At 45.5% G+C, this 25,658-nt stretch overlaps 1 protein-coding gene across 1 annotated transcript in view; it reads left to right on the top strand.

The window, feature by feature from the left end:
- The window catches only part of STAM2 (signal transducing adaptor molecule 2), a gene marked incomplete in the record, with an annotated part of 1,442,819 nt that overhangs the window by 256,887 nt on the left and 1,160,274 nt on the right, over nt 1-25,658 (top strand). The window contains 1 exon segment of the mRNA XM_044074901.1: nt 17,970-18,045. Within this exon segment, the coding sequence (XP_043930836.1) occupies nt 17,970-18,045 (76 nt within the window).

Here is a 25,658-nt window from a genome sequence, read left to right as displayed (position 1 = left end):
ATCCAGGCTTGCCCTTCCACAACTTTCAAGCAAACCAAACCATCACAACGGACGCCTCAGACCTAGGCTGGGGGGCGCACATGTTGGACAAGTGCATACAAGGATTGTGGACTCCAGACCAACTGCACCTGCACATAAACCAAAAGAAATGCTGGCAGTAAAACTAGCAATCCAGAAATTCAGACCATTCCTCAAAGAAGGCCATTTAATGATAAGGACAGACAACACCACAGTCATGTGGTACATCAACAAACAGGGAGGCACTCATTCATACCCCTATGCAGAATGACTCTGGACCTTTGGAACATGGCTCTGAGCTACAACATCCAGTTACAGGCAATATTTGTGCCGGGAAAAGAAAACACCCTAGCAGACATGTTAAGCAGAACCACCTCGGATGCTCACGAATGGATGCTACACCCAGACATCTTCAAGGCCATCACAAAGAAATGGGGAATGCCACAAATAGACCTTTTCGCATCCTCACTCAATCACCAGCTCAAAAAATTCTGCACAAGGACATGCCACCCGCTTGCATGGAAGGTGGACTCTCTATCCTTCAGTTGGAAAGGCCTGACAGCATATGCATTTCCACCTCTTCCTTTGATGCACAAGGTACTACTGAAAATCAAAGAGGAACGCCCAAGGATAATTATGATAGCTCCGAATTGGCCAAGGCAACACTGGTACCCTTTGCTGAGGAGCATGTCACAAGGGAGAATGTGGCCAATACCCCTGATGCCTTTGATGTTAACTCAGAACAACTACAACATCATGCACCCAAACCTAAAAACTTTGCAACTGACTGCCTGGAACATCACATAACAACAACTAACCCAGACTTATCCCAAAGGGTTAAAGACATTATCCTTGAAGCCCGCAGACCTTCAACAAGAAGGAACTATGCAGGAAAATGGAAAAGGTTTGTCATTTGGAGTACTGAAAGAGGAAAAGATGTGTCAAACATAGACATTGCTAACATCCTGGAGTACTTGGCAGAGCTTCTACATATGGGACTGTCCTATTCCTCCATCAAGATACATGCATCAGCTATTTCCGCAGAATACAGCTTCGATCCACCTGTCTTTTCACATCCTCTACTCAGACAATTCCTCAGAGGGATCAAGAATGTAAAACCTCCTAGGAAACCACCATTACCAGCATGGGACTTGAACTTTGTGCTAGAAAAATTGACACTCCCTCCATTTGAACCAGCAGCAACAGCAGATCTTCAACACCTATCATGGAAAACTGCTTTCCTACTGGCAATTACTTCAGCAAGGAGGGTTTCAGAACTACAGGCCTTAATGGCAGTACAACCCTTCCTAATCTTCCATCCAGATAGAGTGTCCATGAGAACTAATCCTACATTTATGCCTAAGGTGGTATCCAGAGTGTCTTTGAACCAGGCAATCCACCTACCTACCTTCTTTCCCAATCCACAGAACAGGGGGGAAAGGCTGCTGCATACCTTGGATGTACACAGACAGTTACGCTACTACCTGGACAGAACCAAAAGTAACAGAAAAACTGACCAGCTTTTAGTAGCCTATGCAACAGGAAGGGAAGGAAAAGCAATTTCCAAACATACAATCTCCAAATGGATAGAAAATTGCATAAGATTCTGTTACTCCTACCATGGAAAACCAGTTCCACAGAACATAAGGCCTCATTCTACAAGGGCTACAGCCACTACCACAGCCTTCTTACGAGGAGTGGCAACCAAGGACATTATTGAGGCGGCTACTTGGACCTCCGTGCATACATTTGCCAAGCATTATAATTTACCTCTATACTCTAGATCCCGAGCAGAGTTTGCCACTGCTGTATTGCAAGGGATCCTAACTACACCATAACCCTTCTTCCTCCTCCCCTAGTTTGGCTATGGTATTCTACCCATTTGTTATGACTGCAGATGCATCCTTGAAGGACATAGTACAGTTTTGTACCTACCATAAATGTAGATGTCCGAACAGGATAGCATCTGCAGTCAGGATTACCCACCCTCCTTCCCCTCTGTGGTACTCCTAGGGTATTTACCCTCCTAATAGCTAGCTGGGGGGGATATCTCTTATGGTGTATTTGTTTGTATATATGTACATACATGCTTATTTTTTGTGTTTGCCTTCTACTATTTTGGAAACATTGGCATTTATCCAAAATTTAGCTTTCCTAAGAGGGCAACTGGCATCTGGGGCAAGAAACACTGAGGAAAATGGCGTCGGCTGATGCCTTTATACCCGAAGACCAGCAGAGATGACATCGGGTGAAGTGCGACATCAGCCGAAGCCGGACCCAGACTTTGGAATCCGGCCGACCGAAGGGCTGCGTGACGACAGGACAACCCATTTGTTATGACTGCAGATGCTATCCTGTTCGGACATCTACATTTATGGTAGGTACAAAACTGTACTTTTTGTACCTACCATAAATGTAGATGTCCGATAGATATGCAACTGCAGTCGGATTTTTCCACCCTCCTACCCCTCTGCAGCCTTCTTTATGGGTCCACTACCCCTATTCCTATTAGCTGGGGGTATCTCCTATGGTGTATCTGTTTATTACTGTTGTGCATGTCTGGAATTGTTTATCCATTCACCAAATTTAGCCTTCCTAGGAGGGCACCTGGCATCTGGGGCAAGAAACACTGAAGAAGATGGCGTCGGCCGATGCCTTTATACTCCAGCCGTTCTGACGTCGGAGAGGAGGCAACACCAGCCGACGCCAGACCCAGACTTTGGAATCCGGCCGACCGAGGGCTGCCTGAGGCAGGACAAACCCATATGTTATGACTGCAGTTGCATATCTATCGGACATCTACATTTATGGTAGGTACAAAACTGTACTTTATCTGCCTGCAGTTAGCCCTCAGTCGGCCCGAATACTAGAGACTTAGTATTTCTGCGTCAAATCCTATCGCTCCAGGGCTGATGTCAGGGGTATAAAAACAGGCAGCCGACGCCATTACATCAGTCTTTCTTGCCGAGGAGCCCAAAGAAGAAGCAGTTTGCAAGTGCCATTCGGCTGCTACCTGAATTTTTGTTTATGAATTTAATAATCCTGAAGTCTTCTAAAGCTAAATACCCCATTGGGGATCCTTTTTTCTTGCTCTAACTGATGTCAGAAAAAGTTAACAGTTGTCTTGCCTGTGGAAAGCAAATACCTCACAGAGATTTTCATTCTTACTGTGTCACCTGTTTAGACCCAGACCACGACGTCCCTCGCTGTCAGTTTTGTGCTTTATTTAATGCCTGAACCATTCATCATCGGGCTCTCTTTCACTAAATTCTTTCGCTCTTGATCTCCGTATAATGGCTTCGGTAAGCTATCTGACTACTGATATTCTGAAAAAACGTAAAGATAAAGACAGAGACAGACCGCATAGGTCCAAAACTGCCGACAGTGCTTCCGTTAAGCTAGTCGCCAGTCCACCGGTACTCATTGAGGCGCTTTTGCAGCCCCCTGATGCCTGCTTCACTGGATTCGCAGGCCTCTACTGAGACCCATTCGGAGTCCGGTATGCCGCGAGACTCTTCATTGTCTATGGAACCTGTGGATGTCTCTACCTTGGATGGGTCCGGAGTCACTGAGCAGGCACCGGCTTTTAAGGCAGTTATTCACTCAACCGATGTTAGACTCAAACAGACTTCTTTTTTTAACCAAAACTACTGAGTTTCTTAGGCCCAGAGTACGCACTACGCCTAGAAAACCGATGACCAAACTGCATGCACCTGCTCCCATGCAGCAAAAACAAATGCTTAGAATGGTTGAAGACCTTATTACGCTGATTAGGGGAACTCAGTCTTCCCCTGCTTAGAGACAGAGTCAGTCCCCTTCAGCTTCTACAGACCAGGAGTTCGATGACTGAAATTTCTGATTATGAAGACATGCCTTTATCTGCTTATGAGGATTCAGATGCAGAGGAATCCATTCCCTCTGCCTCCCTTCCAGAGGATTTTTCTTTTGGTGAAACCTTGCATACCTCCAAAAAGAGACTCCGAGAATTTCTAGAGCTGCCTCAGCACAGGCCCTTAGCAATACCCCCTGTCCTGGATGTTGTGGATGATATTTTTATGGAATCCAGTCTTACTCCTGACACTTCACCTCGTGCCCCTACAAAACCACCAGACTGGTACTACAGATTACCTGGCACTCGCAAATTTCTTTTCAAGAATCCTACTGCTGACCCAGAGATCATTTCCCAGGGGTTTAAAGTTATCAAGGCTACTGCAGCCAAGAATTCCACCCCTTTGGACAGGGATTCCAGAGCTTTGGACAGATGGGGTAAGAAGGTATATACCTCTGCAACTCTTGCTATTAGGGCATTGAATTGTCAGTTTCACATGCGGAAGTACCAGCAACATTTTATGGAACTTATTAAACAAAAAGTGGTAACCATCCTTTTCAGACTGTGCAGAAAATAAAGAATTGCAGGAGCTTATGCACTGCAAGCCAAGTCAGCAAGCATACTTGCAGTGTGGCTTTGACACCCTAGAAGGATCTTGCCGGGCAGCTGTCACTGGCTCTGTACTGAGAAGACATGCTTGGCTGAAGGAGCAGACCTTGCCAGACCATGTCAAATCAAATGTTCCTTTGAATAAGGACTGTTTGTTTGGCACCAAAGCAGAAGAGGTTCTTAAAAAGATGGAAGAAAAAGCTAAGTCTATGCAGACTGTTAAAGAATTCTTACAAGTGCAACTCCCTAGATTCAGTAGGCATTCCCCTTCCAAACACTGGTTCTTTCCAGCCCCGTCCAGGCATTCTTAAACCAGACCCAGGGGAAACAGACCACCCAGACTTCAGTCTCAGAGTATGCAGAGATCTAAGCAATGGCATGCCCCCACTCCTAAAGCAGGGAGTGGTAAGCCACCTCCTTATGGAAAAAGCTCACAATAACTTCTTTACTCCACTCCCCAGAACTGCCCAGTTGTTTATGCCCTTAGGAGGAAAACTTGCCCTTCATGCAAAAAACTGGATGCCCATCACTCTGGACCGGTGGGTCTTCAACATTGTATCCCAGGGGTGCAAATTTTATTTCCATTCACTGCCAACCCCAAGCAGGTTTCCAGACCTTCCTCCAGACCAGTGGGCAGAGGCTCAAAAGCAAGTACTTTTCCCTGCCCAATATCAGAGCTATTTAGCCGGTTCCAGTAGAACAGAGGGGTCAAGGATTCTACTCTAGACTCTTCCTGTTACCCAGGAAAGAGGGCTGTTGGCGCCCAATCCTGGATCTTTCCATTCTCAACACCTTCCTGATGGTACCAAAATTCAAAATGCTTTCCCTACAACAGCTTCTTTCTATGCTAGCCGAGGATGCCTGGTTAGTCACCCTAGACTTAAAAGAAGCCTATTTGCATATCCCCATAAGGGAATTGAGCAGGAAGTATGAACGATGTTAATTGTGTTTCACTGTTGCAGTCCTAACCAATGGGTTATCCGGCTCCCAGTAGCCCTCGATCAGCCAGAATACCAAAGGTAAGTAAAAATTATGTCGGCTGTCATCGGTTGTAAAGGACGTCAGAGCATCAGATACAAAGGGAGGCAGCCGACGTCACTTCCTCAGTCTTCCTTTCCATGGAGCCTGAAGCAGAAGCATTTCTTGCACTAGTGCCGGTCGGCAGTTTACCTTTTTGCGTTTCCGACTACGAAGTCAACTACAGCTATGTACCTGCTGGGGATCCTCTTTTCTTGCCTTAACGATTGTCAGAAAAGGTTTATAATTGTCTTACCTGTGGAAAGCAGATTCCCCATAGGGATTTTCATTCCTATTGTATTATTTATTTAGGCCTTATCCACAACATTCCTAATTATGATCTTTGTACTTCCTTTAATCCGCGTACAATTCGTCGTCGGTCTAAGCTTTTAGCTAAGCATTTTGGAGTTTGGCCTAAGTTTGTCGGCATGGCGTCCGCTGGTCTTCAGGCTTCAGATATCCCCAAGAAGTGTAAGGATAAGGACTGCGACAGACTTCCGAAGGTCATCCTCTGATGATGTTAGGTTGGTCGTCAGTCATGCGGTAGCCAGTGATGCGCCTTTGCAGTCCCTGCAGCCTGCAGATTTTCAACCGCAGGCCTCTGTTGAGACCATTTCTGAGGTCCCCAGGCCTTCGTTCTGACCTTCTGCCTGCTGCCTCTTCATCTGGATCCGGAGCTGGGAAGCTGACTCTGGTGTCCGAGACTTCAGTTCGTTGTTCAGACAGCAAGCCCATACCGACGACTTCAGCTGCAACTTTGGCGGTTGCCAGGCCTCCCGAGTCCTTTAGACTTGCAGGTAAATATTCCAGTCGTAAGCCTGTGAAGAAGCAGGCTCGTTTCCTCTCGTTCCCCTCCTTCTCAAATGGTTAAAATGGCTGATGACCTTTTGACTCTTATTAGGAGTTCACCGCCTCCTCCTTCAAAAAGGGGTAGGGATGTTTCTCCTGAGGCTTTGTCCTTTCTTAGGTTCAGATACTTCAAGTATTTCTGTGGATAAAGATGTTTCTCAAGCTTTCTCTCCTTTTGAGGATTCAGACGCAGAGGAGTCCATCCCTTTAGCTTCTCCTCCAGAAGATTTCTCTTTTGGTGATATTTTAAATACTCTCAGGGAACATTTTAAATTGGAAAGTCAGGATTACCCCCTGTATAAGAAAAGGATCAGGGAGTTTTTGGTTTTGCCTCAGCATAAGCCTTTGGCTATTTCTCCTGTGTTGGAAGTGGTTGACGATATTTTTCTGGAAAATTCCTTGACTCCAAATTTGGTTCCTCCTGCTTCCAGGAAGCCTGACCGTTACTATAGAGTTTCTGATTCTCATTTGTTTCTTTTCAGGAATCCGTTGGCTGATCCAGAGGTTATTTCTCAGGGCCCTAAAGGAGTTAAGGCTACTATTACTAAAAATCTTGCTCCTTCTGACAGGGAATTCAGGAACCTAGATAGGTGGGGTAAAAAGGTTTATACCTCTGCCACTATTGCTATTAGGTCTACTAATTGTCTTTTTCATATGCTGAAGTACCAGCAGCACACCTTGGAAGCTATTAAATCTAGGATAGCAGGTGTGCCTCAGTTGGCGGAGAGTAAGGATAATGCAGGATTTGCTGAATTCTGCCAGTCTAGTCAAGAAGCATTCTTTACATTGTGGTTTTGACATTCTAGAAGCCTCCTGTAGGGCTACAGCTACTGGCTCTGTTATTAGAAGGCATGCTTGGCTCAGGGAGCAGCCCCTACCAGAGCCCGTTAAGGCTAAGCTTTTAGATGTAACTTTGCATAAGGACAGTCTTTTTGGCAGCAAAGCAGAGGATGTGCTCAAGAAGATGGAAGACAAGGCCAAGTCTATGCAGACAGTTAAAAGACTTTCTGTAAGTTCAGCCTCCTCGCTTTAGCAGGAGTTACCCTTCTAAGAGTTGGACGTTCCCTGATACTAGCAGACAGAGCTGTTCTAAGACTAGAGGTTACAAATCTTCTAGGGGGCAGGGGGCTACCCCTCAAAGGTCTAAGTGTTGGCAGGTTTCCTCTTACAAGGCGGGAAGTTCTAAACCTGCATCTCAATCTAAACATTCTCAATGACACTGTCCATTTTCTGCCTGTTTTTGCCTGCCCGGAGAGTCCTTTAGGGGGAAGGTTGGCCCTTTTTACAAATGTTTGGGCCACCATCACAGACAACAAATGGGTACTCAGAACTGTATCCCTTGGGCACAGGTTTTCTTTCCACACCTTTCTAGTACCCAAAGGATTCCCGGGCACTCCTCCAAATCAAAGGGCAGAAGTAGAAAAGCAAATTTTGTCTCTGTTACATCTGGGAGCAATAGAATCAGTTCCTGCTCAGCAGGTAGGCCAGGGATTCTATTCCAGACTTTTCCTAGTCCCAAAGAAAGAAGGCACCTGGCGTCAAATCCTGGCTCTATCCATCCTGAACACTTTCTTGATAATTCCAAAGTTCAAAATGCTCACTGTGCATCAGTTACTGCCAATGTTAGAAGAGGATTCCTGGCTGGGAACATTGGATCTCAAAGAAGCTTTATCTGCACATCCCTATCAGGGAAAGTTGCAGGCAATACCTTTGTTTCAGGGTGGGCAAGCAACATTATTAATTATCTGCGCTGCCCTTTGGCTTATCTATTACTCCCAGACTTCACAAAGTGCCTGGCTCCAGTCATTGCTTTTTGCAGGCAAAAGAAAATTCAGATTTATCCATACTTGGACGACTGTCTAAATCAAGCACATTCTCAGGAACAGCTGCTAAAGGATCTAGAATTTTGTAAAGGCTCTTCTCTCTTCCCTGGGTTACACTCTCAACGTGGAAAAATCAAAATGGTACCATCCAAAGAGATTACATTCCTGGGAACGAGTCTGAACACAGCCGCCCAGATGGTATATCTCACCCAGGAGAAGCAGACAACTCTTTCAGTTTACTTCAAGGATTTGGCAAGCCTGTCCCAGCTCCCTGCAAGGAAATACCTGCAAGCTCTGGGATTCATGGCCTCTTGCATTCTCATGATTCCATATGCAAAGCTGCATATGAGGAAATTGCAATGGTACCTCAAGAACACACAGGACCTGGATGTGATAATTCCTCTGCTTCCATGTCTGCAGACAGAGTTTCTTTGGTGGGCAACAGCCTGTCTACAGAACAAAGGCATGCCTTTTCGCCCACCCCTGGCCTCTCAAGTTCTTACCACAGACTCATCGGACTACGCTTGGGGAGCTCACCTGGATGGCAGATGCATACAGGGAAGTTGGAATGCCCAGCAGATTCACCTGAACATATATTTAAAGGATTTGATGGCAGTCCAGCAGGCTTTACTAACTTTCAAGCATCTTCTTTCTCCAGGGACCCTTCTTGTCAGGACAGACAACACTACAGTCATGTGGTACATCAACAAGCAGGGAGGGACTCATTCTTACCTCCTGTGCAGACAGACCATGAGTCTTTGGTCCATAGCAGCATCCCTGGGACTGCATCTCCTAGCTCAGTTTCTTCCAGGAAGGCTTAATATTTTGGCAGGCCAGTTGAGCAGACAGACCCTGGATCCTCATGAGTGGCAGCTGAACAGAGCAGTTTTTTTCAGCATTATTCAACTTTGGGGCACTCCTCAAGTGGATCTCTTTTCCTCTCCAGACAACCATCTTCTACCTCTTTTTTTGCACCAGATAGCATCACAGAAGAGCCTGGAGAGTTGATGCTCTGTCCTTCCCTTGGATGCTGCTGTCAGTTTATACATTCCCTCCTCTTCCTCTTCTTCCCAGTGTAGTACTGAAGATCAGGAACAAATGACCATGGACTATTCTCATAGCTCCGGACTGGCCCAGGCAGCATTGGTATCCACTGCTTTGTGGTCTCTCCCAATTTCCTCCTTGGCATCTGCTTCTGGGGCCAGATCTTTTGATTCAGGAAGGGGGAAACGTTCTACATCCTCATCTTCAGTATCTTCATTTGGCAACTTGGCTTATTGTATGACTCCATCTTATTAGTCTTCCCTGTCCCAGCAGGTGGTTGACGTGCTGAAGGAGGCCAGGAGGCCTAGCACTAGGAAGTCTTATGCTGGCAAATGGGAAAGAGTCTCTTTGGATGCAGGCTAGAGGGGAATCTTCTCAGCCTACCCTTCCTCTAATCCTGGAATACCTGGCTGATTTGCTTCAGGGTGGTCTTTCTATTTCCTCCAAGATCATGCTTCAGCCATTTCTGCTCATTGTTCTTTTGAACAACCCATCCTTTGAAAATGTTTTTCAGAGATGCTTGCCACTTAACACCTCCCAGAAGGGCGCCTACTCCAGCCTGGGATCTTAATTTTGTTCTAGAGAAACTCACTCTTCCTCCTTTTGAGCCAGCTACCACTGCAGATTTAAAGTTTCTCTCATGGAAGACTGCCTTCCTCTTGGCTATAACTTCAACAAGGAGGGTTTTGGAGCTGCAGGTTTTGATGGCTGTGGAGCCTTTTCTTCTTTTCCATGCAGATAAGGTCTCTCTGAGAACCAACCCCTCCTTTATGCCTAAGGTGGTTTCTAGCCTGACTCTTAATCTGTCCATACACCTTCCTACCTAATCCTCAAAATAGCGGTGAGATGATCCTACATTCTCTTGATGTGCATTGACAGCTCAGGTTTTACCTGGACAGGACTAAAGACCTTCAGAATTCAGCTCAGCTATTTGTCAGCTTTGCCCCTGGAGCCCAGGGCAAGGCTATTTCTAAGCAAACCATTTCTAAATGGATTGCTCATTGTATTACTTTTTGTTATTCCTTTCATGGCAAGGTTCCTCCTCAAGGGGTTAGGACCCACTCAACTAGAGCAGCTTCCACTTCTGCAGCCTTTTTAAGGGGTGTCCCTACTAAAGACATTTTGGAAGTTGCCGCATGGTCTTCTGTTCCACTTTCAGAAAGCATTATAATTTGCATTTGTTTTCAAAAGCTAGGGCAGGGTTTGCCACTGCTGTTCTGCAGGGCATTATCTCCAATCCTTGATTCTGTTGGTTCCTCCTCCCTTTTCTCTGGGGTTTGGTAATCAACCCATTGAATAGGACTGCAACAGTGAAACACGAACATAGTACAGTTGTGTACACTTACCATAAATGTAGATGTTAGAGTGTATTTACTGTTGCAGTCCTGCTTTCCCTCCCTCCTTTCCCCTTTTTTCTCTTTTCCTAAGGTACAGGCTAAATTTAGTTTAAGCCTTGTTTTCTGGGGGGCTTTTGACTTATGGCAGGAAAGACTGAGGAAGTGACATTGGCTGCCTCATTTTGTATCGGATGCCCTGGCTTCCTTTACAACCAACGACATTTTTACTTACCTTTGGTATTCTGGCCGATTGAGGGCTACCGGGAACCGGATAACCCATTGGTTAGGAATGCAACAGTGAACACACTCTAACATCTAGATTTATGGTAAGTGTGCACAACTGTACTTTTCAGGGCAAGGTCTATGCATTATCAGTTCTCTGCACTTCCCTTTGGCTTATCTACTGTGCCCAGAGTATTCACAAAATACCTGGCTCCAGCCATTGCATACTACATGCAGAAAAATATCCAAATTTACCCGTACTTGGATGACTGCCTGATTCAGGCGGACAGTCAGGAATTGCTGTTGCAGCACCTGACATTTGTGAAAAACCTTCTCACTTCCTGGGGGTACACCATCAACGAAAAGATGTCCCACTCACCAGGCTAAACAAGGAGAAGGTTACTGTCAGCTGCCTGTCTGGTGCCAGGATCCGCCACATAACCCATGCACTCAGGTCACTCTACAGCAAGTACAGATATGACTTTGTCATTGTCCATGTTGGTGTGAATGACCTGAGACATACCTCCATGGACTACATGAAAAGAGACATGGAAGAGCTCTCCAATCTTGTAGCCCAGGCAGGTATAACCCTAGCCCTGAGTAGCATTCTGCCATCGCCCCAAATAATACTGCAGTACAAGGACAAAATGATTGACGTCAACAGTTGGCTAAACTTCTGGTGACATTCTAAAGGGATCCAGTATCGGTCTGCTTGGGATGACATAATCGACAGGCCACGCTGGTTTGCCACAGATGGCCTGCACCTGTTGCCCCTGGGATTCCGGATACTGGCTAAGGCTCTTGCTTCCCCTATAGTGCCTTTTTTAGGCAAGGTTCAAATAACAAATTCACCACCGTAACAGGAGCAGGCAAGCAAAAACTGAGGGCAATGCTACTCAGTGCTAGAAGTCTAAATCTCAAAATGCACTCACTCGAGGCACTCCTTAAAATGGAGAACATCGATATCTGTGCAGTGACTGAGACATGGTTCAAGGCTCCAGAGAGCACCCCTGCACTACCAGGCTATAACTCGTACCACACTTTTCGGCCATATAACCTGGACCGAAACACCAAAGGCGGAGGTGTGTCCACATTCATTAAGGATATCCACACTTCCAGACTAGTTGCTCAGCATAATGTATCCGAGGTTATCCAAGTGCAAACTCTGGGCAAAACTGCAATCCGAATTGTAGCTTGCTACAGATCCCCCACCATGCCCCAGGATTCCCACTCCTCTTTTCTTGTACTGGAAAATATTAGGGTTCAACCAAACACCCTAATAATGGGCGACTTCAATTACCCCACCATTAACTGGGAAAACTACTCGTGTACCAACTCCTTAGCTCAACACTTTCTGGAATTCATAAACTCCAATGCCCTGGGTCAACTTATCCACACCCTCACCAGGGGCAACAATATCCTAGACTTAGTCATTACCAACATGAGTGATCGGTGTTCCACACCTGAAGTCAACTCCTCGTTGGTCCGATCCGACCATAAGCTAATCACCCTTGATATCCGCATCCCGCCACCACCCCCCATTAAGGAAACCATGGTAAAAAATTCTCCAAAGCACTTCATGACACCCATGCAGATGGACAATACAGTTACAACTGCTGAATCCTACTCAAATGCACTCTATAAGCACTTATACAAGTGCATGGATCGTGCTATCCCAAACAGAACAAGATGCTATCCTCAAAAAAAAAAGGAAGCCAATCTGGTGGTCCCTTGCAATAAACAAACTGTACAACAGAAGAAGGAAACTGCTGCAAAAGAGTAAAATCCCATGAGTGGAGGAGCTCCCTGGTCAGCCTCAGTAAGAAGCTGAGATCCCTTATAAGATCCTCCAAAGCTAGCTACAAAAACAAAATCGCCACTAATTCTAAGGACAACTACAAAGCATTCTGTAGCTATGTCAAGAATCTAGATGGCAACACCCAGATCTGCTCTGAGTTACAGAACAAAGGCTTGAAAATTACAGAACCAACTGATATTGCCAACATCCTGGCAGATAGGTTCAGTGCTAACTTTACCCCCCTCCCCCTCACCCCCTAAAGGGCCCATATCTATACAGGAAGAATGCAGAGTCCCTGTAATCACAACTACGCAGGTAAAAGCTGCACTCTCTTAAGCCAAAAACACAGCATCCATGGGACCATACAACATCCCAAGCTGCGTTTTACACAAACTGGCTCCCCACTTAAGCACCATGTTCATCAGGCTTTGTGCCCACGGAATGATGCACAGCAACAGTTACCCCACTCCACAAAGGGGGAGCCACCACTGATCCCAGGAACTATCAATCTATTAGCCTGACGAGCCTGGTTTGCAAGGCCATGGAACGTATCATCATAGAACTCATAAACAAAGACATTGGTAACCTCCAAACTCTGGATCCCACCCAGTTCGGGTTTGTGAAAGGCAGATCATGCCTCCTGAACCTGATCGACTTCCTTGAGGCAGTCACCAAAGCCGTAGATGAGGGTAAGTTGGTTCACACAGCCTGTCTTGACCTCGCCAAGGCTTTCGTCACCATCCCCCATTCTGGAATTATAGCTAAACTAGGTATAAATCCCTACATCACAAGATGGGTTGCCAACTGGCTCACTGACAGAACCCACACTGTAAAAGTTGCAGACTCCATATCTGACCTCAAAGCAGTGACAAGTGGGAGTACCACAGGGTTCCGTCCTGGAACCTCTCCTGTTTGGTATCTACTTCTCTGAAGTACAGGCTAACACAGAAGGCCTCTGGCTAACGAAGTTCACAGATGACTGCAAACTAGGAGCCATAGTCCCCAAATTAAGTGGACATCCTATAGAAGGGCCTCGCTGAGACAGATGCCTGGTGTCAGAGCCATGGCTTCAAGCTCAATGCCAAAAAGGGCAGTGTCATCCCCTTTGGTAAAAAACTCTGTACCCATGAACTACCACATAGGCAGCAATCTACTTAACACTGAATGTGTGATGAGACCTTGGGACCCAGGTGGACAGTAGTCACTCCTTTGATAGTCACATCGCCACAGTAGTCAGGAAGTCCTTCTATGTGGAACACCTCATCATAAAAGGGTTCTCATCCAGGAAAAATGAGGTAATTGTTCCCCTCTACTCGACACTCATTAGACCCATTACAACACCCCTTTTGGAATGTACCTCACAAGACATCTGCAGCAGCTGGAAAGGCCACAGAAGTACCTCACAAAGAGGATTACTGGCCTCAAACAAATGCCCTACATTGACCGCCTCCAAAACCTCCAGCTTTACTCCGTAGCATATTGCCTACTCCGAGGTGATCTCTGCCTAACATATAAAGCTATGCCAAACCCAGAGCTGTTGGACATGCTACACCTAAAGAAACCCAATCCCTCCGAGCTGCACGCTCTAGTGACCTAAACCTTGTCACCACAATAAACAGGACATGCTGGAGGGATAGATTTCTGTCCCAGAGACTTCCCATACTCTGGAACAGGCTACCCATCTATGTCAAGCAAAGTTCTTCATTAGCACTCTTCAAGAAAAATCGTGATGAGTGGATGGGAAATAGGAAATACACCCCGGGGATCACTTCTGTGTGTCTGCTTGACAGTGGCACAGGAAAATAATTTTCTTGGGTGGTGTAAGCCAGGGAGCCTTGTTGGCTAGGCTTACATAGGCCCTTGGGCCGATCGCCTAGTACCTACCTATGAGCATATTAACATATAAGAAATCAAAACTGGTACCCATTGAAAAGATTGTATTCCTGGGAGCAAGCTTGGACACAATTTCCCAGATGGCATTCCTCACGTCAGAAAAACAAGTCTGACAGACTACTTCAAACAAATGGCCACCAGAACCCAGCTATCTGCAAGAAAAATACTGCAAGCCCTAGGGTTCATGGCCTTGTGTATACTGCTGATTCCATATGCAAGACTGCACATGAGGAAACTCCAATGGTACTTAGTCTTTGGTGCCAGCATTCTCAGGACCTGGAAACAGTCATTCCTATCATACCCCGTCTAAGGACAGAGTTACTCTGGTGGGCAGAAGCATGCAACCACAACAAGGGACTGCCATTTACTCAACCCCAAGCCGCCCAGACCCTAATCACAGACACATCAGACTATGCCTACAGGGCACACATGGACGGAATATGCATTCAGGGCCACTGGAGCCCAAGTCAAATTCATCTGCACATCAACCAAAAAGAGATGCTAGCTGTACAGAATGCCCTGACAGCTTTCAGATACCTAATCTTTCCAGGACAGCTGCTAATAAAAACAGACAACACCACAGTTATGTGGTACATCAACAAGCAGGGGGGAACCCATTCCTACCCATTCTGCAGGCTAGCCATGGCCCTGTGGAACAAGGCCTTGAACATTCAAGTCCATCTGCAAGCTCAATTCCTGCCAGGCAAACAAAACTTACTGGTAGATGACTTGAGCAGAAATTTCCTAGTCCCACATGAGTGGCAGTTGGATCACAGCACCTTCAACCTCCTAAGCCAGAAATGGGGCACCCCAGAGTTGGATCTCTTTGCCTCCCCCTACAACCACCAGCTCAGCAAATTCTGCACCAGGAATCCTCACAGCAGGCCCTAGAAAGTGGATGCCGTATCTTTTCAGTGAGTAAATCTCTCAATCTATGCCTTTCCTCCTCTGCTCCTCCTTTCAAGAGTATTGCTCAAGATAAAACAGGACAGACCAAGGACAATTTTGATTGTCCCGGACTAGCCACGTCAGCATTGGTATCCATTCCTGCGCAGCCTGACATCGATGCCACCCTGGCACCTGCACCAGAATCCAACCCTCCACTCTCAGCAGGAGAGACAGATTATGCATCCACAATTGCAAACTCTAAACCTTGCAGCCTGGCTTATTCCTTGAATTCTTCCCCAGTGACCTTAAGCAAACAGGTGCTGGATGTCATTCTTGAAACCAGAACCAGTACATGAAAACCCTATGCTGATAAGTGGAAAAGGTTCTGCTCATGGATTCAGTGTAAAGGAGAGGACACAACACTGCCCCCTCTGCCTCTTATCCTGGATTACTTAGCAGATCTACTCCACAAAGGCCTGTTCTTCTCCTCCATTAAAATACATGCCTCAGCCTTTTCTGCTCATTACAACACTGAGCCACCTCTTTTCTCGCAACCTATTGTCAAACAGTTCCTGAGAGGGGCAAACAACTTAAGGCCACCAAGGAGAGCACCCACCCCTCCTTGGGGCCTTAACTTTCTACTGGCAAAGCTCACGCTCCCCCCCCCCCTTTGAACCTGCTGCATCAGCAGAGTTAAAATTCCTCTCTCGGAAAACAGCCTTACGTCTAGCCATCACTTCAGCTAGAAGAGTGTCTGAGCTACAAGCACTGAAGGCTGTGCAACCCTTCCATTATTTTCCATGCTGACAGGGTTTCCCTCAGGACTAACCCTTCCTTTATGACTAAAGTGGTGTCCAGTGTGGCTCTCAATCAATCCATCCATTTGCCAACCTTCTTCCCTAATCCTCAAAATAAAGTGGAAAGGATCCTGCACTCCTTGGATGTGCACAGACAGCTCAGATTATACCTTGATAGGACTAAGCCCTTCAGAAAATGTGACCAGCTACTAGTCAGCTTTGCAACTGGGGCAGAAGGCAAGGCCATTTCAAAACAAACTAATTCCAAATGGATAGCACACTGCATCCATTTCTGCTACAAGCACCATGGGAAACCAACCCCTCAGGGGGTCAGAACACATTCCACTAAAGCAACAGCTACTTCTACAGCATTTCTCAGGGGAATCCCTACCAGGGACGTCCTGGAGGCTGCTACCTGGAGTTCTGTACACACCTTCGCCAAGCATTACCACCTCCCTATCTTTTCCAAATCCAGGGCAGGATTTGCTACAGCAATCTTGCAAGGCATACTAGCCAGCTCTAACTCTTCTTGACTACCTCCACCCTTCTTCAGCTTTGAAAATCCACCCAAGTGTGATGACTGCAACAGTGAAACACAAAGAACATAGTATAGTTGTGTACACTTACCATAAATGTAGATTTTCGAGTGTATTCACTATTGCAGTCCTGGTTTCCCTTCCTCCAGCCCCCTGTTTCTGTCTGTCTCGCTCTCTCTCTCCTATCTATGGCTATTACTAACACCTTCTGGGGTATTGGTATTGGCATTTACTTTTTACTGGTGGTGTTTTTCCCACCATAACCTAGCTCCCTATTTGGGGGGCTCCTGACATTTGTGGCCGGAAAAACTGATGTAATGGCATCGGCTGCTTGTTTTTATACCCCTGACGACCTGACGTTAGTCCTGGAGTGACAGCATCCGACACAGAAATACTAAGTCTGGTATTCGGGCTGACAGAGGGCTACCTGCAGGCAGATAACCCAAGTGTGACGACTGCAACAGTGAATACACTTGAACATCTACATTTATGGTAAGTGTACACAACTGTACTTTTTTGATCTTCAGTGGAAGGGAGATGGATCTGACTGTAATAAGGTGAATAAGCTGATTGCTACAATCTTGCTGTACAGGACTTCATGTGTTAATGTTTTACTTTATTTTAGAATTGTATTTTTGGCTGAAGTGTGCATCTTGTGATTTACTGGACTAGTGTAGTGGACTGTAGTAACGTGAGAACTAGTATTTGTATTAATTTCTTCCACTTAAGTGACTTTATTGATGTTCAACAGTAATTAGCAGTAGAACTGTAATGTTGATTGATGTGCTGTGGTCGGTTAAACTTCTGAAGGACTTCCAGCCCCATTCAGTGTGGGTGTTGTCTTTTAGAAGTTTGACTAATTGCTATAGTCAGGATGTCATTGCTGACACTTAGTCTGCGACCTGATGCCACATCGGCCAGCAGAGCTAAGCCCTGAAACAAAGCTCATACCAAAGAACTACAGATTTAGGGAATTTCATACAGAGCCCCAGTGCTGCAATGTATCTCTGCATAAGCCATCCACTGATGAACTAAAAATGTTGCTTTTACTGACTTGATTTGCACAGTCAGCATTAAAAAGAAAATTTTTCGCTAACTGAAGGCTTTCTGCATTAGATCAGCACATGCTTGTATTTTGTGTGAAGTTTGAATTTAAAACTGTAAGGGAACTGCATCAGAATGCTGATAATTGCAGTGCAGTACTCACTACAAAGTGCTGTTCAGTACTGAATGTGCTACAGAGTAATACTGACCACTGTTTTGCGTTATGTCTTTTTAAAATGTGTAATTTCTGTCTTATTTTTTGTAGGGCAAAAGACTGCCTGAAAGCCATTTTGAAGAGAGTAAATCATAAAGTACCTCATGTTGCTTTACAGGCACTAACAGTAAGTAGCTGCACTGCATGAAAGAGCTGCATTTCTGAGCTTTCTGTTAGGTTTATGAAAATGTTTAAGTAATACATATTAAACCTTAGTGATATTTGAAAGCTTTGTAAAAGGGAAAGTAAACCTTTACTGAGCAGGTTTTGCTTATGTCCATTACCGCAAGTAACAGTGTTTGCGTAAATAGCTGCCATAATGAATAAACATTTTTTTTTAAATGTACATATTGGGTAGTGTTTGCAATAAGGTAATTTTCATTCTTCTTGTATATACAAGTCATGATGTTCATCGTGCATACAGCTGCAGTAATCACAGATGGGTTTTCTGCCGTCAGGCGGTCCCTCGGTCGGCCGAATTCCAAAGTCTTGGTCCGGCGTCGGTTGTCGTCGCTTTCTCTTCTGACGTCAGTGAGGCCAGAGTATATAAGACACAGCCGACGCCATGTTCTCCAGTCTTTTTTGCCGCGCGGTGCCCGAAGCAGAAGCAGTTCGCAAGTGCCGGTCGGCCAGCTCCTGAATTACGAAAATTTTGGAACCCGAAGTCTTCATTAAAGCTAAGTACCCTGTTGGGGAACCTTTTCTTTCCTCAGACCGATGTCAGAAAAAGTTAATAATTGTATTTCTTGTGGGAAGCAAATACTAAGGATTTCCATTCCCTCTGCATACCTTGTTTAGGCCCAGACCACGACGTCTCGGGCTGTCGCTTTTGTGCTACCTTCAATAAACGCACTATTAAGCGTCGGGCGGAGTTCGCCCAACACTATTTTGGTAAAGCTTTTGATTATAAAATGTCGTCGGACACTCCAACTACCGTTTTGTCCAAAAAACGCAAGGAAAAGGACCGACACGCGAGGCCCGCGGTCCCCGCCGACACCACGCCAAAACAGGCTACACGTGGTCCGGTTATCAGCGAGACGCCTTTGCAGTCCCTGACTACCGACGACACTCCTTTGGCGGTGTCCTCAGTACCCGAGACCGCTGGGACCTCTCGGCCCTTTCCCAGACTACAACCACCGAAGCCTTTGCTAATGTTGAGCCTACTAATGTGGACAGGTCCACTTCCACCCATGGTGTCTTCAGACCCTCATCTTCTTTTTCCATTAAGGCCTTTACTAAATCCAAAGCAGCCAGGCACCCCAAAAGGCCTGTTGCACAGGGCCCATCTCCAGGTCCCATGCCTAAAAAACAGATGCTTAAAATGGCTGAGGATTTAATTACTCTTATCAGAGGTTCTCAACCCCCTCCAGACAAGAGACCCAGAGTGGAGGAAGATTCTCCCTCTTCTGATCAGGGATCCATTTTATCAGAACATTCTGATGCAGAGGAACACTCTTACTCCCCTTTTGAGGATTTGGATGCAGAACAGTCCATCCCTTCTGTATCTCCTCCTGAGGATTTTTCCTTTGGGGAAACCTTGCACACCTTGAGGGAACACTTCCATTGGGAAGGCCAAGACTTTTCAGATTCTAAGAAAAGGCTTAGGGAATTTCTTTTGTTACCTCAACACAGACCTCTGGCGATACCCCGTTTTGGACATACTTGATGATGTTTATTCGGAGGCTTGCCTTAACCCGGATTCTCTGCCTCCTGCACCAGTCAAACCTGATAGGTATTAGAGTACCCAACTCTCACCAATTTCTCTTCAAAAGTCATAATGCTGACCCTGAAACCATTTCACAAGGCCCCAAGGGATTGAAGGCCTCCACTGCCAAGAATCCACTTCCAGCAGAAAGGGAGTCAAGGTCTTTAGAAAGGTGGGGTAAAAAGGTATATACTTCAGCCACCCTAGCCATGTGGGCCTTAAATTGTCAGTTTCATATGCTTAAATATCAACAGTTCCTGTTATCACAATTAAGGAATAAAATGTCTCAACCTGAACAACCAGATTTAAAGGAGTTACAGGATATGATGCATAGTGCAGAACAAGTGGGTAAACACACTTTACAATGTGGTTATGATGCACTAGAGGCTTCAAGTAGACTGGCTGCTACAGGATCAGTCATTCGCAGACATGCCTGGCTTAGAGAACAAAACTTGTCTGATCATGTCAAAGCTAAACTTCTAGATGCTCCTTTACAAAGGGATGTGCTGTTTGGTACTAATGCTGAGGAGATACTACGGAAAATGGAAGAAAAAGCCAAATCTATGCAAACTGTCAAAGCCTTTTTACAGGTCCAACCACCACGTTTTAGCAGAAATTGGCCTTCAAAAAACTGGTCCTTTCCAGCCACTGACAAGCCCCAAAGAGATAGATACAGACGCATAAGGGGCAGAGGGCAATCACAAGGATCATATAGAGGACGACAATGGCAAACTCCAGCACCAAGAGGTGGCGAGGACAGTGCACAACAATACAGGAAGCAAACCCAATGACTCCCTCATTTTCATGCCAAGCACGTCTCAGCTGGCAGCACCTTTGGGAGGAAAGCTAGCATTATTTGCAGCCAATTGGCATATTGTCACAACAGACAAATGGATCCTGGACATTATAAACAGAGGCTACAAATTTCATTTTCACACTCTTCCAAAAATGAGAGGCATGCCAAACCTGCCACAGAATCAAAGGGCAGAGGCACAACTACAAATTTCAAAGCTCATAAGCATGAGAGCTATTCAAGAGGTACCTACTCACGAACAAGGTCAAGGTTTTTATTCAAGACTTTTCTGGTACCAAGGAAAGGAACCGACTGGAGACCCATTTTGGACTTATCCATCCTAAACACATTTCTACTCGTACCAAAATTCAAGATGCTCACATTACAACAACTTCTTCCCATGCTGGGCAAGGAGTTTTGGCTGGTAACATTGGACCTCAAGGAGGCATACCTGCATGTCCCAATCAGACAAAGCTGCAGAAGATACCTCAGATTTCTTGCAGGTTCAATCCACTATCAATTCTCTGCATTGCCCTTTGGCTTATCTACTGCGCCCAGAGTATTCACAAAGTGCCTGGCATCAGTGATTGCCTACTGCAGACTTCAAGGGATACAAATTTACCCTTATTTGGATGACTGCCTGATCCAAGCAGACAGCAAACACATACTTCTGGAACATCTGGCATATGTGACACGGTTATTGCATTCTCTGGGATACACAATCAACAAAGAGAAATCAAGGCTAACGCCATCTCAGAAAATAACTTTCCTGGGTGCCAACTTGGACACAAACACCCAGATGGCCTATCTTACGCCAGAAAAACAGGGGCAACTATCTCATTACTTCAAAATACTAGCAAAAAGTACCAGGCTTACTGCAAGGAAAATCCTGCAGGCTCTGGGATTCATGGCATCTTGCATTCTTTTAATCCCATGTGCAAAGCTGCATATGAGGAAACTTCAGTGGTACCTAAAAAACCTATGGTCTCAACACAGTCACAGTTTGGAAACAATAATACCAATAATCCCATGTTTGCAAAAGGAATTTCTATGGTGGGCCCAAGCATGTCAAGCAAACACAGGCCTCCCATTCTGCAAGCCTCAAGCAAAGCAAGTTATCACAACAGACGCCTCAGATTACGGCTGGGGGGATGCACATGACGGACAGGTGCATCCAGGGCATATGGTCCCAAAAAGAAAAGCACCTTCACATCAATCAAAAAGAAATGCTAGCAGTAATAAATGCAATTACAGCTTTCAAGGACTTCCTGCATCCTGGGCAATTACTGATAAGAACAGACAACACCACAGTAATGTGGTACATAAACAAACAAGGAGGAACACATTCATACCCCTTGTGCAGACTAGCCATGACTCTTTGGAACTTGGCTCTGGAATGGCAAATCGAACTTCAAGCCCAGTACCTGCCAGGATTGGAAAACACGCTGGCAGACAATTTAAGCAGAAATATGACAGATCCACACGAATGGAAGTTACATCCTCAGGTGTTTACAGAAATAACCCAAGTGTGGGGGAGGCCAGACATAGATCTTTTTGCCTCCCACAGGAATCATCAGTTGGAAACGTTTTGTTCAAGGACCTTTCATCCAAAGGCCTGGAGAGTGGACGCACTTTCATTCAGTTGGACAGCATGGACAGTTTACGCATTCCCACCTCTGCCTCTTCTGCCCAAGGTACTTTTGAAAGCAAGAGCAGACAGACCGAAGATGATACTGATTGCTCCAGATTGGCCACGGCAACACTGATATCCACTGCTGAGGAGCTTAACACATACTCCTCCCTGGTCCCTGCCTCTAATGCCTCTTCTGCTGACTCAGCACAGCTACAAAACTCTCCACAGTCAGCTGAAAACACTCAATCTCGCTGCATGGAAAATTCCTTAACACCACAACAGACCCTACTCTCCAACGAGGTGCAGGATGTCATTTTGGAGGCCAGAAGGCCATCTACTAGAAAAGCTTACTCCGCCAAATGGAAGCGGTTTTGTTCTTGGAATGAGAAAAAAGGCCAGGACCCCAGAAAACTGAACTTGCCTCGGGTATTACAGTATCTAGCTGAGCTGCTGAACAGTGGACTTTCATTTTCTTCCATAAAAGTCCATGCCTCAGCCATTTCTGCAGAATACAGCACGGATCCTCCTTTATTTTCTCACCCACTCTTATGACAGTTCCTCAGAGGGGCAAAAAATATTAGACCACCAAGGAAACAACCAATACCAGCCTGGGATCTTAATTACATACTAGAAAAATTAACATTGCCTCCTTTTGAACCAGCTGCCTCAACAGATTTGCAATATTTGTCCTGGAAAACTGCCTTCCTTCTGGCTATCACTTCAGCTCATAGGGTTTCGGAACTACAAGCCCTCATGGCAGTGCAGCCCTTTCTCATTTTCCATCAGGACAGGGTTTCCCTTCGTACCAACCCATCATTTATGCCAAAAGTGGTATCCAGGGTAGCTTTAAATCAAGCCATACACCTTCCTACCTTTTACCCCAATCCTCAAAACAAAGGGGAAAGGCTGCTACATTCTTTAGACATCCATAGGCAGCTACGTTACTACTTGGACAGAACAAAGTCCTTCAGGAAATCAGAACAACTCTTTGTGTCCTATGCTGTAGGGGCTCAAGGGAAGCCAGTTTCCAAGCAGAATATTTCAAAGTGGATAGGCTACTGCATACGGTTTTGTTATTCCTATCATGGGAAATCTGTTCCTACAGGTATCAGATCGCACTCCACCAGGGCCACAGCTACCTCTACAGCCTTCTTCAGAGGAGTTCCTACCAAAGATATTCTGGAGGCAGCCACTTGGAGTTCTGTACATACCTTCACAAAACACTACCACCTGCCTTTATATTCCAGAACCAGAGCAGGCTTTGCCACTGCTGTTTTGCAGGGCATTCTGGCTCAACCCAGTTCCTCCTAGTACCTACCACCCTGTGCGTAGCTTTGGGACTCTACCCATCTGTGATTACTGCAGCTGCATGCACGATGAACATAGTACAGTTTTGTACCTACCATAAATGTAGATGTTCGAGTGCTAATACAGCTGCAGTACAGGTTTCCCTCCCTCCTTCCCCACTTGGTAAAGGCATGGGGCCTCACAACCTCTTCATACAACCTGACTGGGTTATCCTTCCATGGTTTATTTGCTTACAACCACTGTTTTTGGATTATATTGCATTGCATGTATGCACATATAAGCATAATTTATGTATTGCCTTCCTTCTGGGGGCACCTGACATCTGTGGCAAGAAAGACTGAAGAACATGGCGTCGGCTGTGTCTTATATACTCTGGCCTCACTGACGTCAGAAGAGAAAGCGACGACAACCGACGCCGGACCAAGACTTTGGAATTCGGCTGACCGAGGGACCGCCTGACGGCAGAAAACCCATCTGTGATTACTGCAGCTGTATTAGCACTCGAACATCTACATTTATGGTAGGTACAAAACTGTACTTTTTGAAGCATTACATGTTTTCATACTACAGGTCAGTACATGTTGCACCATTTGTAGAGGTTCTGGCTTTTGTTTAGAATGCTCATCTTATAGGTTCATAGGTTAGTACTAGGCTAACTGCCCTTGCGAGCCATTTTAAGCCTAGCCAATTATCCCTTGTGAGACTCAAACCCTGCACCTTGTGTTTGTAAGGCAAACACCTTAACCATTAGGCCAACCTCCCAACCCAACTTATGATAGAGTTATTTAGAAAATATGGTCCTTCATCTTAAATTTTAACAACAATTGTGTTTTGCATTATTGAATGCATTTCTAAATTTGTCTTTGAGGCTAGGTGGTTTGGCTGTTCTGCTTTTTTCTTAATAAATTTTAATTAATCAAGATTGGAAATAGTATATTTATACGACTGTCAATGAGAGCAGCTTTTTTTTCTTTCGTAAAAGCTTTCACTCCTCTGTGCCTCCTGTTGTAGTAGTATGTGTAACTGAGTGACTGTTTTGTTCCATCAAGACCCAGTGAGTCAAGTTCTGCCTGGTTTTGTTAAATGTACATAACCTGTTCCAAGCTGAAGTGGCTTCCAAGTAGGTTATATGTAGTAAGGGTGTTGAGCATAAAGAGTGTCTATATGGGGGTATAGGTGGTTTAGCTTCCTCCTCCACTTCATCGGGGAGAGAGAAAAAAATAAAACTTAGTTGTCACTGTTTAAGAAATGACTCTATTGAGCTAGGAGATCTTTTTGAAATTTACCATATCTGTAAGCTATATATTGGGGTTTGAGGGCTTAGTCCCTGCAAAACAAAAAAAGTTTGTGATTTGCTAATTTGTAACTGCACTGTTACGACCTTATATGTTTGAATTTGAATAATTGTATGTGAATTTAAATAAAACATCATTATAGTGGACCCCTTCTAGTGAACATTGTACTTCCAGAGCCACCCCTGCATTCCAGCGAAAGAAAGTGTCAGCCCTGAGATGTTCTTCGTGTTTCACTGTTGCAGTCATTACATTTGGGTTATCTGCTTGCAGGTAGCCCTCATCCGGCCTGAATATCAAAGTCTTGGGTCCTGCACCAGTTGCTGTCTCTTCTTCCATGACGTCAGGTAGTCAGGGGTATAAAGCATGCAGCCGACGCCATTACATCAGTCTTTCTTGCTGTGCGATGCCCGAAGCAGAAGCATTTCGCAAGTGCCGGTCGTCCGACTCCTGAAATTTTCATTTTCGAGTTTCAGAACTGAAGTCTTCAAAAAAGCTAAGTACCCCATTGGGGATCCTTATTCTTGCTCTAAACCAATGTCAGTAAAAGTTAACAATTGTATTAGTTGTGGAAAGCAAATACCTCATAAAGATTTTCATTCGTACTGCATTCCTTGACGTCCCTCGCTGTCTGTTTTGTGCCTTATTCAATCCTCGTACTATTTGTTGTTGGTTCATTTTCGCATCTAACTATTTCGGTACTCTGTTTAATTATCCAGAAATGGCTTCGGTAAGCCATCCGAATACCGACATTCCGGAAAAACGTAAAGATAAGGACAGAGACAGACCGCATAGGTCCAAAGCTGCTGACGACGCTTCCGTTATACTAGTCGCCAGTTCGCCGGTACTCAGTGAAGCACTTTCGCAGCCCCTGATACCCGCTACTTCGGATTCGCAGGCCTCAACTGAGACCCATTCGGAGTCCGGTATGCCGCGAGATGCTTCTTCGACTATGGAACCTGCGGATGTCTCTACCTTGGATGGGTCCGGAGCCGCTGTGCAGGCACCG

Source organism: Protopterus annectens, chromosome 6.part0, assembly GCF_019279795.1.
Source record: "Protopterus annectens isolate FY-2018-M chromosome 6.part0, PAN1.0, whole genome shotgun sequence".
In the NCBI taxonomy this organism is placed as follows: domain Eukaryota; kingdom Metazoa; phylum Chordata; order Ceratodontiformes; family Protopteridae; genus Protopterus; species Protopterus annectens.
The sequence above is the reverse complement of the archived record's forward strand: the minus strand, read 5'-3'. Positions and strand labels throughout refer to the sequence as shown.